General features: G+C 35.6%; 2 protein-coding genes across 2 annotated transcripts in view; both read left to right on the forward strand.

Annotated features, from left to right (window-relative positions):
- Window positions 1-13,754: 13,754 nt before the first annotated feature.
- On the forward strand, window positions 13,755-15,809 carry LOC107699383 (uncharacterized). Its single transcript, XM_016500621.1, has 2 exons — window positions 13,755-13,778; window positions 14,190-15,809. Exons 1-2 carry the CDS (start codon window positions 13,755-13,757, stop codon window positions 15,807-15,809), a joined length of 1,644 nt encoding a protein of 547 aa, XP_016356107.1.
- A 1,541-nt stretch (window positions 15,810-17,350) lies between these two features.
- The window catches only part of LOC107699384 (uncharacterized), an 11,496-nt gene continuing 10,972 nt past the window's right edge, over window positions 17,351-17,874 (forward strand). The window contains exon 1 of the mRNA XM_016500622.1: window positions 17,351-17,364. Within this exon, the coding sequence (XP_016356108.1) occupies window positions 17,351-17,364 (14 nt within the window). The remainder of the gene's footprint in view (window positions 17,365-17,874) is intronic.

Here is a 17,874-nt window from a genome sequence, read left to right on the forward strand (position 1 = left end):
CAGTAATTGATTGAAATCCTGTTTATCTGATCGGATTCTTTAAAGATTAAAGTCAAAATTAAACTCACTATTAATTATCATACTTTTTATAGTAATTTGTTGTGTTATGAAATAAAATGGCCTGGAAGTGATCTTGCATTTATTATGAATACTACAGTATTCACTGTTGTTTCAAAAAGTGTTCTTATAATTTAAGTTTAGTCAACTTGAAATGTGAAGTCGCATTAAATAACAACTTGGATATCTGCATTATCTCAAGTTAAATCTAGAAAATCACTGCGACTTCAGCTGATTTTTTGTTTATTTTCTATACAGTCACTGACTCCAGTTTATCTGGACTGGATGCTTAAAAATTAAAGCAGAAATAAAACTCACCGCAGAAGAAAGGTAAGTGATGCAAGCAGTCTTCGTCTCCTATCAATCCAGTCTCACGGACCAAGCCGCACTTTTCATTGCCATCTGTATTGTCCGGCTCTCCTTCGGCCCATTTCACAGACAGCCAGGAGACTTTGCTCTGGTCCGACCACAGCCACAGGTTCTTGGACAAGCCGATCCAGGCCTCATACTGAGAGTAGTTGTGTGTAAGAAGCTGAACCAGAGCGCTGTTCTCAAAGCCGTCACTAATGGAGGCCAGATCGACGTGGTTTTTCCTGCAGTGCAGTTGAGCATCACGCCAGGTCAGTTTGGCGTTATTGAAAACAAATTTGCTTCCAAGGCTATTTCCTGTAAGGATTTAGTGTTGTGGTCAGAACAAAGAATGCAGTTTGAACTGCTCATACAATCAGCATGCTGACAGTCAGCCGTTGAGACTTGGATGAAGAAAAAGTTTAATATCAAATGTGTCAGAAGTAGTAATGCACCAAAATGATTTTATTTCCACAGAAAACCAACATTTTTATTTATTTTTTTAGCCTGAAAGATTGATTCTGCCATGAGATAACAAATAAAAAGTTAGTTGTGACTTTTTTCCCCCTCAGAATTAGTTTATATCTCAGAATTCTGATATTTTTTTCTCTCGTAGAATTCTACTTTATATCTCAGAATTTTTTTTATTATTTTTTATTCTCAGAATTATAGTTTCTATCTCAGAATTTTGACCAGAATTTTCTTGTTTAATTCTCATAATTGACTTTTTTTTTCTTAATTTTGAGTTTATGTCTTATGTCAGAATTCTAGTTTATAACTCAGATTTTTTCTCAGAATTCTAGTTTATATCTCAGAATTTTGACATTTTCTCAGAATTCATATCTCAGATTTTTTTCTCAGAATTCTAGTTTATATCTCAGATTTTTTTCTCAGAATTCTAGTTTATATCTCAGATTTTTTTCTCAGAATTCTAGTTTATATCTCAGATTTTTTTCTCAGAATTCTAGTTTATATCTCAGATTTTTTTCTCAGAATTCTAGTTTATATCTCAGAATTTTGATTCCAAGGCTATTTCCTGTAAGGATTTAGTGTTGTGGTCAGAACAAAGAATGCAGTTTGAACTGCTCATACAATCAGCATGCTGACAGTCAGCCGTTGAGACTTGGATGAAGAAAAAGTTTAATATCAAATGTGTCAGAAGTAGTAATGCACCAAAATGATTTTATTTCCACAGAAAACCAACATTTTTATTTATTTTTTTAGCCTGAAAGATTGATTCTGCCATGAGATAACAAATAAAAAGTTAGTTGTGACTTTTTTCCCCCTCAGAATTAGTTTATATCTCAGAATTCTGATATTTTTTTCTCTCGTAGAATTCTACTTTATATCTCAGAATTTTTTTTATTATTTTTTATTCTCAGAATTATAGTTTCTATCTCAGAATTTTGACCAGAATTTTCTTGTTTAATTCTCATAATTGACTTTTTTTTTTCTTAATTTTGAGTTTATGTCTTATGTCAGAATTCTAGTTTATATCTCAGAATTTTGACATTTTCTCAGAATTCTAGTTTATATCTCAGATTTTTTTCTCAGAATTCTAGTTTATATCTCAGAATTTTGACATTTTCTCAGAATTCTAATTTATATCTTAGATTTATTTTCTCAGAATTCTAGTTTGTAACTCAGAATTTTTACATTTTCTCAGAATTCTAGTTTGTAACTCAGAATTTTGACATTTTCTCAGAATTCTAGTTTATATCTCAGAATTTTGAAATTTTTCTCAGAATTTTAGTTTATATCTCAGAATTTTGACTTTTTTATTTCTCAGGATACTCAATATATATATCTCAGAATTCTGACTTTTGTCTTGCAATTCTAGTTAAATTCGCATAAATTACTTTTTTTCTGAATTTTGAGTTTATATATCAGAATTCTGAGTTATTTCTCTCTCTCAGAATTCTAGTTTATTTCTCAGAATATATTTTTTTTTTCTCAGAATTCTCAATTTATTTCATATCTCAGAATTCTGACTTTTTCTTTTTCTCAGAATTCTAGTTTATATCTCAGAATTTTGACATTTTCTCAGAATTCTAGTTTATATCTCAGATTTTTTTCTCAGAATTCTAGTTTATATCTCAGAATTTTGACATTTTCTCAGAATTCTAGTTTATATCTCAGATTTTTTTCTCAGAATTCTAGTTTATATCTCAGATTTTTTTCTCAGAATTCTAGTTTATATCTCAGATTTTTTTCTCAGAATTCTAGTTTATATCTCAGATTTTTTTCTCAGAATTCTAGTTTATATCTCAGAATTTTGACATTTTCTCAGAATTCTAATTTATATCTCAGATTTATTTTCTCAGAATTCTAGTTTGTAACTCAGAATTTTTACATTTTCTCAGAATTCTAGTTTGTAACTCAGAATTTTGACATTTTCTCAGAATTCTAGTTTATATCTCAGAATTTTGAAATTTTTCTCAGAATTTTAGTTTATATCTCAGAATTTTGACTTTTTTATTTCTCAGGATACTCAATATATATATCTCAGAATTCTGACTTTTGTCTTGCAATTCTAGTTAAATTCGCATAAATTACTTTTTTTCTGAATTTTGAGTTTATATATCAGAATTCTGAGTTATTTCTCTCTCTCAGAATTCTAGTTTATTTCTCAGAATATAATTTTTTTTTCTCAGAATTCTCAATTTATTTCATATCTCAGAATTCTGACTTTTTCTCTCTCTCAGAATTCTAGTTTATATCTCAGAATTTGTATATTTTTTCCTCAGAATTCTAGTGTATATCTCAGAATTTTCCATTTTTTTCTCAGAATTCTCAATTTATATCTCCAAATTCTGACTTTTGTCTCGCAATTCTAGTTTATATCTCATAATTCTGACTTTTTTCTCGCAATTCCGAGTCAGAAGTCATGTTTGCCATTAACTCAGTGAAGTTTGAGTGCAATCATATGCACAGACTCAAACTGTAGAGAATGATGCATGAACTGATAAAATATTCACCTCCAATGCAATGCAACTCACTTTGGAGAAAAGTATCTGCCAAACGCATGAAGGTAAGCGATGCTTACAAATGCAAATCAGCTTAAAAAAAAAGTTAGCCTGATGATGAAGCAAATTACATAATTCAGTTCAACCCCATAAAAAAAGTCTTACCACTGTAGCAAAAAGAGGGTTTTTGCTCCTCACAAGATACAGCATGCCAGCTTCCAGTGTTTCTAATCACGCCACACCTTCTCTGAGTCCTGGAGGTTGTTTCTTCTGCTGGCGCCCAATTCTCATAGTCTGTGTTCAGATCTTGATAAGACCAGCGCCAAACAAATGCACCATCATACAGTCCCATCCAGGCCCTATTTTGAAATTTCACGGAGATTGCAATCTCCTGTATCTTATATCGGTCTTCATCGCTTTGAATCGTAGCCAGATCTGTGTGATACTTCTTGCAGTATGATTGGGCTTCGGTCCAGGTCTTTGGGTCTTGGATCAGAGTAAAGTAGCAGAAAGTCTTCGAGAAAAGTCCTGTTGACAAGCACAGCATTGAAATAAGCAGCAGAACAAATCTGGTTTCATTTAGTTTCTGATCTGTAATTCCAGTGACGGTCAGTTCTGGATGGAAAGGAATCTGATCTTAAATCAGCCCAGATATAATGTGAGGATAGAAAAAAAACATCATGCTTTGGTAAATCATAATTATGACATAAAAAGTTAAAATTATGACAGTATGACACACTAAGCCACAATTATGACATAAATGTTGAAATGGCTTTGTATGTCATAATTATGACTTTTATGTAAAAATGTAAACTTTTTTTGTCATAAAAATGATTTACATAAAAAAAAAATATATAATAATAATTTGTGGGGAAATGTACTTTCTTACGAATCACATCCAGTCCAGTGCATATAATACTTGATATTAAATGGATAAATGTTGAGCAACTAATACTAACTAGTTAGATTCACATTCATTCAGTCACAAACTCACCTAGTAAACAAAGTAGATGAAACATTTTCTGGATCATCTCTGTTGCTCGCAGGCTTATTCACTGAAATAAATAAAACATGATGAATAAAACAGAGAAAATAATGATTAAATAATAGCAGGTTTGAACATTTTTGATTGGAATAGGAAAAAAAAGCCTATTAATTTGTATTTTACTTTAAAATTTCACAGATGCATAAATGTCAATGCAACATTATGAAAACTTGAAGTACTCTTATCAGCGCTCCAGACTGAAAAGTCTATTAAAAAATAGTCTTTAAGCAATAAGCTATTATAAGATGAATATATTGTTATATTGTATTAAAATATATTTCATGACAATTTATCATTAAAAACGTTGTCTGTTTATCTGCATTAACAGCAAAGCATCTGTGTTCTTTCAAAGTTTTTACTTTCTCTAAACTTGCCTTATTATTAATATAAATGTGTATTTATTGGTTACCTTTGATGGAAAGCCTCCTCCGGAGCAGAAGATGAGTGTGGAAACAGCAAGACTGATTTCCATTCTGACTTTGCAGCAACATGAGGATCCTTATTCAAATGGCAGAGCATGCAAATAGCCGGTAACTGAACTCATATGAAAATGGAGCATTTTTACAAGCTTGTATTCTTTCTTCTTTGCAAAAACCACAGAATGAAACTCTAAAGTACAAGCCTGATTACTAGTCCATTCTTTTTTACATTTTTATATTACTTTGGCTACTATTTTCACACTTATAACAATGGAGGAAAAATGCTGTAGGATTGACTTTGGAACAATTAGTTAAAAGTGCATTAACTAATGTTAACAAGCACAGCTTTTGATGTTAATAATGCATTAGTAAAGGTTGAAATTAACATTAGCTAAGATTAATAAATGCTGTAGAAGTATTGTTCATGCTTAGTTCATGTTAAATAAAGAACCTTATTGTAAAGTGTTACCCACTGTTCTTAAAAAATCTTCAAATGATTTTGACAGATGCCTTGTAATGATTAAAAGCTTCATGAATAAAACATTAACAAACATTATATAATGCTTAACAGATCATTAGTTCATGTTTACAAATGATCATACGATCATGCACTTTTTAAAATTATATTCCGAAATTATACAACGATTAAAAGCTATTTTGTTAATGTACTTTTGAATGCTAACAAATGTCATTAAACTTCAGTTCATATATTATAATGCTCTTTTTTACATCTAAAAATAGTTTATTAGTAAACATTAACAAGTGCATTATCTCATATTTCTAGCTATGTGAATATATATTAACTTATGATCTGTTGAGCATTATGTAATGTTTGTTAATGATTTATTCATGAAAGTTATTATAAAGTGTTACTGACAAAGGCAACATTAGTTCTGGATGAGCTCCTGGTCATTTTCATGCTCTGCGATGCCATTTGAATAAAGAGTCCGAGTCGGGATGGAAATCAGTCTCAGTGTGTCCTTACTCAGACATTTTGCATCCTGAAAACAACACGAGGATTTGCATGAATGCTGATACATTTCTTCACCTGTGGAATTAACAGGAACCTCAAGAAAATTGGAAGAAACAAACAAATAAAACAGCAGTAAATATATAACGTTAGGACATAAGACGTCTTAGTTCATGTTAACTAATGAACCTTATTGTAAAGTGTTACCCACTGTTCTTAAAAAATCTTCAAATGATTTTGACAGATGCCTTGTAATGATTAAAAGCTTCATGAATAAAACATTAACAAACATTATATAATGCTTAACAGATCATTAGTTCATGTTTACAAATGATCATACGATCATGCACTTTTTAAAATTATATTCCGAAATTATACAAAGATTAAAAGCTATTTTGTTAATGTACTTTTGAATGCTAACAAATGTCATTAAACTTCAGTTCATATATTATAATGCTCTTTTTTACATCTAAAAATAGTTTATTAGTAAACATTAACAAGTGCATTATCTCATATTTCTAGCTATGTGAATATATATTAACTTATGATCTGTTGAGCATTATGTAATGTTTGTTAATGATTTATTCATGAAAGTTATTATAAAGTGTTACTGACAAAGGCAACATTAGTTCTGGATGAGCTCCTGGTCATTTTCATGCTCTGCGATGCCATTTGAATAAAGAGTCCGAGTCGGGATGGAAATCAGTCTCAGTGTGTCCTTACTCAGACATTTTGCATCCTGAAAACAACACGAGGATTTGCATGAATGCTGATACATTTCTTCACCTGTGGAATTAACAGGAACCTCAAGAAAATTGGAAGAAACAAACAAATAAAACAGCAGTAAATATATAACGTTAGGACATAAGACGTTAATTATTATATTTTTAAAGCCTGTAAGGACTATAAGAGTCAATGTGAAAATTGAATTGGCTTACTAGAATTGTTAGAAAAATAACAGAGTTGATTCACTGAGTTAAGTCAATTGAGTCATTAAGCTTCACTAGTTCACAGCAAAAGCATTCAAATTGGTGACTAAAAAAAGATATGCACACAACAAGACAATCCATATCATATAACTTTTAAAATGCAATAGTTTAGATATTAAAGGTCCCATATTGTCAAAACTGAAATTTCCTGGCTTTTTTCACGATAACTGAGGTCTAGGGGCTATTTAACTACCATATAAGTTTCAAAACAGTCAGTCCACAGTAAAATTCACACAGCCTGCATAAAGTAGCTGTGATTTTTCACGAACCGTTGTAACTTCCGTACAAAGTTGACGTCAGAACTACACAGTCACCGCCTTCAGTCACCACCCCGAGCACCGCCCACCGTCCCACTCTCCTTTAGCCAAACCCCCAGACAACATCGCGCCCATGCCATTGCTGAGCAACAACAACACGGAAACATGTCGAAAAGGTTAACTTTAACCACGAAACCAGATCGGCCGACCTGTAACGTTACACTCTCACTCAAAGGATGGACGATCTGACAGGATTGTTACTATGAGGTGATCACATCTAACGTGTAAAGTAAAGACAAACTCACCGTGTCTATCTAATTTAGTCATTTACATCTAAAAATAGTTTATTAGTAAACATTAACAAGTGCATTATCTCATATTTCTAGCTATGTGAATATATATTAACTTATGATCTGTTGAGCATTATGTAATGTTTGTTAATGATTTATTCATGAAAGTTATTATAAAGTGTTACTGACAAAGGCAACATTAGTTCTGGATGAGCTCCTGGTCATTTTCATGCTCTGCGATGCCATTTGAATAAAGAGTCCGAGTCGGGATGGAAATCAGTCTCAGTGTGTCCTTACTCAGACATTTTGCATCCTGAAAACAACACGAGGATTTGCATGAATGCTGATACATTTCTTCACCTGTGGAATTAACAGGAACCTCAAGAAAATTGGAAGAAACAAACAAATAAAACAGCAGTAAATATATAACGTTAGGACATAAGACGTTAATTATTATATTTTTAAAGCCTGTAAGGACTATAAGAGTCAATGTGAAAATTGAATTGGCTTACTAGAATTGTTAGAAAAATAACAGAGCTGATTCACTGAGTTAAGTCAATTGAGTCATTAAGCTTCACTAGTTCACAGCAAAAGCATTCAAATTGGTGACTAAAAAAAGATATGCACACAACAAGACAATCCATATCATATAACTTTTAAAATGCAATAGTTTAGATATTAAAGGTCCCATATTGTCAAAACTGAAATTTCCTGGCTTTTTTCACGATAACTGAGGTCTAGGGGCTATTTAACTACCATATAAGTTTCAAAACAGTCAGTCCACAGTAAAATTCACACAGCCTGCATAAAGTAGCTGTGATTTTTCACGAACCGTTGTAACTTCCGTACAAAGTTGACGTCAGAACTACACAGTCACCGCCTTCAGTCACCACCCCGAGCACCGCCCACCGTCCCACTCTCCTTTAGCCAAACCCCCAGACTAAGAAATCTGATTCTATCAAGATCACACCTTTACATTCCCATTAAAACTCCTATCAAAGTAGGAATCGTGAGTATTTATTTATTCATTCATTATTGGCAAAATGGCATCTATAAAAGCAAACAGATATTTATTTGAAGTTCTAAATCAAAAATTACATCGATTTTCCAAACCTGCTGTCCTATGATTTGAAATCAACAAACATTTGGCGATTGCTAAATGTTTAGACAATAATTTAAATTTATAGTTTTAAATTAGTTTGGCTAAAAATGACTTAGGAATGAAACCCTGTATAAGAGATAATGTATAACCGACTGTAAAGTCCACAATCTCTTTTACGACTTGGAAAACATTTCAATCTCATGTTCAGCAGATGGAGCTATAAAGCAAGAAACAGCTGGATTTTGAGCCGGGCATCAGTTGTGTGTGTGAGCTTTATTTTAAACACTGAATTATTTAAAAGTATTTATTTATTTATTTTGTAATTATCAGATTTTCAGATATTTTTAGCACAAAAAGAAAAGTAAATTTGGTGTAGAAGCTATTTTTTTTTTTTACTCAGAGTTTGCAAGTAAATTTCTAATTACAAAGAAACGGCAAGTAACACGTTGAAGTAAACATGAAATTGTGAAGTAGAAAGTAAAATTTACTTCAGTAGCCTTTGTTTTTATAACTTTAAAAAAATCATTTTTACAGTATAGTTCAGTTGGTTGTATGTACTTCGCTGCAGGCAAACATTCATAAACATCATATACACATACGTATTTCCTCTTGAATATTTTAGCCGGGTTACTCTAACCAGTGCCATATCTTCACTGACGACACATTGGGGTATTTCTGAAAGAATCTTGTGTAACTAGTTTACTCTAAAAATATCAGTGACGCACTAGGTTAACTTCGTGGACTCAGTAACCATGTTCCTTCAGGCACTAGCAAAAAACAGACGGGTCACATATTTTAAATGATTATCTGCTAAAATAAATAAATAAATAAATAATGACATCAAAGCCATTGTACTGATGCCTCAGGGTCTTTCAGGAGGAAATCTCTTTCAAACTGGAACTTTCCCTAAAACATGCACAGACAGCTCAGAAGAAAAAAAACCCCTCAAGAGTCAGAATGTTTCCTTGTAAGAACAGTAAGTGTTTCCTGTAACTCACAGAGATAGTTTAATGTCACTCGTCCAGTTGCATTTTTCAAAGTTGTTACACAACTAGTTATTTCAGAGTCAGAAAGTCACAGGTTCCCCCCACAAAACGTATTTATTTATAATAAACCTGCTGCATGCTGCAGCAAGTTAATTGTATCTGAAGGTCTTGACAGCTTTGTAAAACCTTCATTCATTCTTGACCTATTTTTTTTTAACATATGGTGACATACACACAAAGGAAGTCCTATTCAACTAAAAATATCCGGCATCATCATGACAATCACAGATGAATGTATAACTATTATCATAAAGATGAGTGGTGAAGAACAGCAACTATTATTGACCCTCATGTTGCGCCAAATCTGGATACTCTTATTTTCTTTGAAACAAAGCATAAAAAAAATCATCATGTATAGCTCTTCTCTATACAATGACAGTTCAGAGTGAGCATGTCTGTCAAGAATACAAATATAAACTACAGCCACCATATAGATTTCAAATGATATAATTATTATATTTCTTGCTTTAATGCAATGAAAAATTCAGTTGCCGAACATTAAAAAAATGCTGCATGCACAATTTGTTTGGGAGGGACTTCAGCTAGTTAGGCTTGTTAAGTAAACCCGTATTTCCATTAATGCTGACATTTCAGCGAGACATCTGATGCAGAGGCTGGTGTGTAAGAAAATATTTGTTTATATTTATGTTTAATAGTATAATTGTGTCTCTTCATTTTTTTTATGGAATAATATTCCTCAAATGGAAGCTTTAACATTTCAATATTGTAATACTTAATACAGAATTGTACAATTACAAAACATGATATTACTGAGGAAAGTAATGAATTGTTTTGCTGTAAGCAGCCTGCAGAGTGATTTTCTGTGAGGTGAAAACATTTAGTCCAACGATCATTATGAGTTCCAGGTAAGATGAAATTCATGTGCTTTCTAGAGGAGGGTAAATAAAAAATAAAATGGGTTCTAAAATGGTATGTATCTGATACTGAAATTGTCGGGTGCTCTGTTAAAGGCAAAACTTGACAAAGATCAACTAAAGGTATATTTTATTTTATTCGCTTCAATGTGTTTTATGGCACCGTCTGATGGACTAAATGGTCTTTGTCCAAAATAGAAAAACATGCTTTGACATATTAGCTTTGTAATACTTGTCGGGTGCTCTGTTAAAGGCAAAACTTGACAAAGATCAACTAAAGGAATATTTTATTTTATTCGCTGCAATGTGTTTTATGGCACCGTCTGATGGACTAAATGGTCTTTGTCCAAAATAGAAAAACATGCTTTGACATATTAGCTTTGTAATACTACTCTCTCATGCCACTGATTATATCACTCATTAAATAAAAAGCAAACAAGTCACTGCTATGAATTCTAAGGTTACCACTGTTGTTGGTCCAATTAAATATTTTAAATTGTAGAAACTGTTTATTTCCCACTGTCCCAAAATAAAAATAAATATATTAAAAACGGAATATATTAATATATTAAATACAGACTACAGAACACAGAGTTAAAGGGGTCCTATTATGCTCTTTTACAAAGTCTTGATTTTGTTTTGGGGGTGTACTAGAACAGGCCGTCATACTAGGTTTTATCACATCATTTTATTAGCAAATCAACTCCAGCACAGCATATTTATTGAAAATACCTTATTTTTAATAAGGAAACACACTGAACACATGAATACAAACACTGAATACACATGAAGAAGTCTTCAGCATAACAGGATGTATTAATGTGGTTAAGAAAACTTGAAGAAGCACTATTGACAAAACTCCCATGCATCATATCTGGGACAGAACAGAAGTTACTTTTGTATAGTACGAGGTTATTATATACTTTACTAGTATATAAAGAGGCTAATATCAATATAAATTTTTCTTTTTTTTTTGTTAAGTGGCCTATGAAATATGTAAATATCTCTTTGCAGCTTTTTGTTGCCATGAACTTGACTTGCTTGATATTACACGGCTTATTAAAAGGCAACAAGCCCATTAAGAGACTGCAATCTAATGACACTACTGTAATTTCATGCTAATTTCATCTCAGAAGTCGATCTAACAGCCTTTACGCATATATGAGATGAGGCAGATAAAAACTCTCCAGTTACTAAATGTAACCTCGGCTGCCTGAGATAACAGGAACGAGCTTGTTTTGCAAAATGCTATCGGGAAACTCCTGTTTATTCTGAATACTGAAACATGACTGGTTCACGTTCATGTAGCTGCACGAACAAATGGAATTTCAGCCTGCCGAAAGGGGTGCAGTCGACTGACTATTATAAGTTGGTGCTGATTGCCATTTCATTAGAATCATTCAACTGATAGTGACAGTTTTCAACTTGCGTGCAACTTTATAGCATGGCAGTTAATGTAACATTTGTTCCCGTTATTTCAGGGTACCAAGGTTACATTTTGTAACCGGAGCATTCCCTTTCGAAAACGGTCTCTCTCGTTGAGTTGGACAATGCTATGGGGAACATATTCGATAGTGCTGTGCTATAAATAAGTGCAGAACAAAGCTGCTCTGCGAGCCCAGCCCCGGAGCGCCCATTCTGAGGACTCCTAAGAAGCATGAGCTAATAATGAGACCCAGGCTCTGAGGCCGAGGTATACATAACCAAGACCTTATCCACTCTCAGGGGGATCAGGGGAATTAGGCGGACAAAATCCATGCCTGAAGGGCAGGGACGTCCAGATAATAGAATCTAGCAAAGGTAGACAGCGAAAACCAGCTGGCTACCACGCAGATATCACCAATTGAAACTCCTCTGGACCAAACCCAGAAGGAGGCCATACCTGGTGGAGTGGGTCCTCACTCCGATAGGACACTGTACGTCCACTGAGATGTAAGCCAGGGCTATAGATCCACTATCCAGCGAGATCTCTGTTTCGTAACTAGAAGCCCTTTAGAGTGGCCTCCGAAGTAAGCAAAAGAACTGCTCTGAGTGCCGAAATGAGCCAGAGCACTCGACATACACTGTGAGAGCCCAAATCAGGCAGAGTGATTTGGGACGCTGCTCATCTTCTGAGTTAGGAAGAGCTAGAAAGATGATGACTTGTGCTCTGAATGGAGTGGAGGGCACCTTGGGCACATAGCCATCTTTTGGTTTGAGGACGACTTTACAGTCTTTAGGCCCGAACTCAAGGCATGAAGTGCTAACTGAAAGCACTTGTAGATCGCACACTCACTTGACTGACGCTAGAGTCAGAAGGAGGGCAATCTTAAGCAACAGTGGTCGTGAGTCAGCTGAGTGAGTCGTGAGTCAGGAACCAAGTCTTGTTGCTCCAGAGTGGGGCCATCTGACTTCTCTGACTGGAGGAAAGGCATGCAGGGGGATGCTAGGCCAGTCATGGGCCAAAGCATCCGGCTCCTTTGAAAAATAAGTTGGGCAACGGGTGTTGTCTTCTGAGGCGAAGATGTCCAGCTCTGCCCTCTCTGAGTCTGCCCAAATCCTCTGAACCATTGGGGTGTAATCTCCATTCTCCCAGAGATACATTGCCCCGGAACAGCATGTCCGCTCCATGGTTCAGTTTGCTTAGCACGTGAACTGCCCTGAGTGAACACAGATTGCAATGTGCCTATAGAAGGAGGCATCTCACCATCCTGTAGAGAGAGTGTGACCCGAAACTGCCTTGATGATATATAAAGGTTGCCACTGTCATGTTGTTCGAATGTACGAGGATGTGGTGCCCCTTCAATGAAATGCCTGATACAGGTGGAGGGCTTTCCAAGGGGCCACAGCTCTGATGTTTTCGCCTTGAGGTGAAAACATCCCAAGCGCCAAGCGTGGGCGGTGCATGAGCTTTGAGATAATTGAAGTGGCCGCATGTGAAACAGGCCTAGAGGAATCACAGGGGAGGTGGTTGACATGAGGCCAAGTATCCTGTGGAAAACTTTGAGAGGGCAAGAAGCTCCAAATGTGAATGATGCCACTAGCCGCTGAATTATCAGTGAACATTCGGGCGTGAACCTGGCCCGCATTTGGACTGAATTGACAACTGTTCCCAGGAAGACAAATAGCTGGCTGGGAGACAGAGAGCTCTAAGCCAAATTGATTTTGAACCAAGGTGCTCCAGGTGGCTGAGCAGCAGCGACCTGTGAGCTAGAAGTTCCTGCTCTGATCTAGATAACACAAGCCAATCATCGAGGTAATTAATAATGCAGATTCCCCATCTGCCTCAGATGGGAAAGAGCTGCATCCATGCACTTCGTGAAAGTGCACAGGGCCAAGGACAGTCTGAAAGGAAGGACTGTATACTGATAAGTCACCCCCTTTGAATGCAAATCTGAAGAACAGTATGTGATGTGGGGCTATCTGGATGTGAAAGTAAGCATCTTTCAGATCCACTGATAAAAACAAGTCCCCTGGACATATTTGCATGAGGATCCGTCTCAAAGTTAACATCATAAACAGGCGTCTCATTAGAGCACAGTTCAGGTGTCCGAGGTCAAGGATGGGCTTAAGCCAACCGTTTTTCTTAGGAATGAGGAAGTAGTAAAAGCATGACTCTCTGTTTGCTGGCAAGCAGACTGTACACTTTGGAGTGGAGAACATGAGCATTGTTGTCCTGTAGTGAAGTTTGAATAACACCTCTGAAACAAGGGGGTCTGCGAGCGAACTACAGTGCATAAACCCGTTCTGTGGTCTGCAAAACCCTTCTCATTATTTACTATGTTGTCAAAGACAGCTGACTGGAAATAAATAAATTATTATCTGTGATGTCTGTTTATTGATGAGCATTTCTCATTTCCCTCTGTTTCTTACAGACAGCCAAGTCTTTCACCATGCAGATCAACTCTGATCGATCAAGGTCCTCCAAAACGATTTTGTCTATACACAGAAAAAAAAGTGTTGGATGATAATGGAAAAGTCAGAAAATGGACTTTTGGGAAAAAAGATGACAGTAAAGAAAATAAATTTGTTCTGCTGGTGGGAGAGACCGGAGTTGGTAAGATGACTCTCATCAACACCATGGTCAACTACTTACTGGGAGTGAAGTTTGAGGAAGAAAAGTGGTATGAAATTACAGAAGAAGCAGCCAGAGATCAATCAGAATCACAAACCTCTGAAATCACCATGTATGAAGTCTTTCCTGAAGAGAGTCCCATATCGCTCACCATCATTGATACTCCAGGCTATGGAGACACTCGAGGACTGGATAAAGATCTGGAAGTTGCTGAGAATTTAGCCACTCTGTTTCAGAGCAATGATGGAGTTCGTGAAGTCGATGCCATGTGTTTTGTGACTCAAGCATCTAAGAATCGTCTCTCAGACAGACAGCATTACATTATCAGTTCAATTATGTCTTTGCTTGGAAGAGACATTGTGGACAACATTGTGTTCTTAATCACACACTCTGATAGTCTGCCACCCAAAAACGTTATTGGTGCCATTAATAAAGCTAAAATCCCCTGCAGACGAGACAAACGTGGGCAACCTGTTAATTTCTTATTCAACAACAGACAGGCTGAAGGCCGTCACACTAGAGAACGTCACGTTCGTGCTCAAAGAGACGCCTGGGAAGACAGCGTGGATGGCATGAAGCATGTTCTTCAGTCACTGGACGAAAAGAACAGAAGAAGTTTAGAGTTGATTTCAAATGTCCTGATAGAGCGAATTCGATTTGAAGCATACATCTGCAACTTACAGCTGCGAGTTCAAGAGAAAGAATCGAAAAAGGCTGAAAAACGTCAGATTCAAGAGGCATTGAGACAAAACAAGGAAAAGATTGAAGGGTGCAAAAACTTTAGCATTAAAATCGAAAAGACTGTCAAAGAGAAGGTTCCCATCGAGAGCAAGTCATGGAAGCACAGGAAGGCAATGACCTGCACCGTCTGTGAAGAAAACTGTCATGAGTTTGACTGCTGGTGGGGTTCAAATCCCAGCAAATGTGAAGTCATGAAAAGCGGTTTCTGCACCGTGTGCACAGGGAAGTGTCATCACAGCAAACATGTCAAAGAAAACAAGAAATACGTCATCAGAACCTCAAGCATGATGATAGAATATGACTCTATAAAAAGGAAATATGAAAAAGCCCAAGACAAAAACAAGAGGTTTTCGGTTGTAATGAACAATGTTGACAAAGATCTGCAGGATATTGAAACCCAAAAGTCAATTATTCTGTTCAATGCTTACAGGACCATCAAGAATCTGTCTCAGATCGCATTAAAACCAGACTCTGCCTTCACTCTTCAGCATCTCGACTTCTTCATCCCCAGAGTAAAGGAGGCTAGGAAAGAAGATTGGGTGCGAGAGCTGGAGGAAATGAGGAGAAAAGCAGTAGCTGATGAAGCCAATAAAGATGCTCTGAGTTATCTGAAAGCTGGTCTGGCAAAACTTTTCCTTGGTAGACAATGAAAAATTGTGATTACACTTGTCTTATGTTTTTCTTTATACTGTACACATTTTTAAGAAATGATATGATATGATATATGATATTATATATTATAAATGACTTGAACTGGACCAATTGTTTGTTTTCCAAACACAATTTTGTACTGGATTCACAAAGGTTTTTTGGTAGGGGCAGGGGCGTAGATTACGCGGGGGCCCCGCTTTTTATAAAAAGTAAATTCGTCCCCCGCACTTTTTTATTGGAGAGTTGTGTTCACGACATGTTGAGGCTTTAATGGAGCGATGTATATAAATGCATAATGATTTAAAATGAAAAGAGACAAGATAGTCTATACATGACGTTCACGTTTCCATGGCAATCAGTCACTTACTTGTCACGTCATGACACGCCCTAGCTCGCATCCGCGGTCCCGCGCTGTATCCAACATTCGTAGAGGTCGCGATGAGATCAAAGCGGCCAAAAACTCTTCACTCCTTTTTTACGAAAAAGTCAAGCAGCGTAAGTTGGCATGTGGTATCCGAATTGTGTTGCACAATGTTGAGTAACTCTGCCTATTGCCCTTGTTGAGTAATTAGCAAGTTCTGATGGAAATTATAAGGGAAAAATAGCTGCTTTGGCAAGCGTTCACTTATTTTCTGTGTATTTTCCATAACTCTTTTATAACATCTTTTATTTTAACAAGTATGTTATCAAAACCCTTCAAATAAGAATAAAGATAATGTTGAACTGAGATTTTACAGCATGTTTAACTCTGCTAACTCTGCCAATTCTGCATAATATAATTCAATCAAGTATGCATGCACTGACGATCTGATATAGGAACGATCTTCATTTATGGGGTGCTCTTTCATTATTGCACAAATTTTACGTTTTTATGCATTGTCAAGAATGAGCAAGAAACAGACAGCCTAGGTTTGTCAGGGCAGAATCAGGATGTAACAAGAAAAAGAAACTTCACAGGTGAGAACAGATAGAGTGGCTTTTAACACCTGGCTGCTATTGCATTGTTTGTTTGTTTTTACATTGTATAAAATCTATTAATGCACAAGTGTTTGTAGGATTATATATGGACCAATCATAAAAAATGTAATTAGTAAAATATAGAAAAAATATGTAACACATTAGTATGATGAACAACTTCTCAGCTATCATTTAGGTACTTATTAGCTTGCATATTGGCTGTTTATTAGTAGGCTACTTAGAAAGCACATATTCTTCATGACCATATTCTGCATCCCATAATCCTACCTAATACCTAAACTTAACAACTACAACAACTACCTTAAAAGCTATTAATAAGCAGTAAATTAAGAGTTTGAGGCGAAAGTCATAGTTAATAGTGAATATGTGTTCTCCATACTAAAGTGTTAAAAAAAAATTAGGATACAAATGATTGGTTATTGTCCAGCAGTGTATTTAGTTTGTTATTTTCTTCTGTATGTCACTATTCCCTGTATGTATATGTTTCAAACACTACTTTATTTTCAATAGACAGAGGTAGAAGTGAATTCAGAGTTGAGCGTGAATGAGGCAGAAAGTTTCAATGAGGCTTCAGAGGTAAGGACAGATTATTTACAGCATTGTCTATGATAAGATATTTCTTATGCATTTTAACTTAAGACTAATCAGACTAATTTGTACTTTTTTTGTAGACAGAACAGGGGGCATCTGGCATAGGGTTGGCTGCTGTAGAAGTAGGCAGGTCTTCTGTAACTGTATTAAAACCCCACCAGCCAGATCCTAAGACTATTGTGTGTCAGGTGCTTCGGGACAGAAGTCTAAAATTTCAGGCTCACTGGTACCAAGAATTTGCATGGCTTCATTTTGAGCCTGGTATTGATGGGGCATTGTGCTTCTACTGCCACAAAGCCTTTAAAAACAAAACATCAGAACTTGCCAAAAATTCAGAAACCACCTTTATCATCTCTGGCTTTAAGAACTGGAAGAAGGCCAGAGAGAGGTTTACATTACATGCTGGATCAGAATGTCACAAGACAGCCATAACACAACAAATCTATGAATCAAGACCAATAGATGTTCAGCTGTCCAATGTACTGGCATCCCAGC

Source organism: Sinocyclocheilus anshuiensis, unplaced genomic scaffold (assembly GCF_001515605.1).
Source record: "Sinocyclocheilus anshuiensis isolate Anshui unplaced genomic scaffold, SAMN03320099.WGS_v1.1 scaffold971, whole genome shotgun sequence".
Lineage (NCBI taxonomy): Eukaryota > Metazoa > Chordata > Actinopteri > Cypriniformes > Cyprinidae > Sinocyclocheilus > Sinocyclocheilus anshuiensis.

What these genes read in the sequence shown, in the direction of transcription:
- LOC107699383 (XM_016500621.1), top strand. Translation starts at nt 13,755, where the DNA reads ATGTGGGGCTATCTGGATGTGAAA. An exon ending in GGGGCTATCTGGATGTGAAA is followed by an intron (nt 13,779 to 14,189) that starts GTAAGCATCTTT and finishes TTTATTGATGAG; the next exon opens with CATTTCTCATTTCCCTCTGT.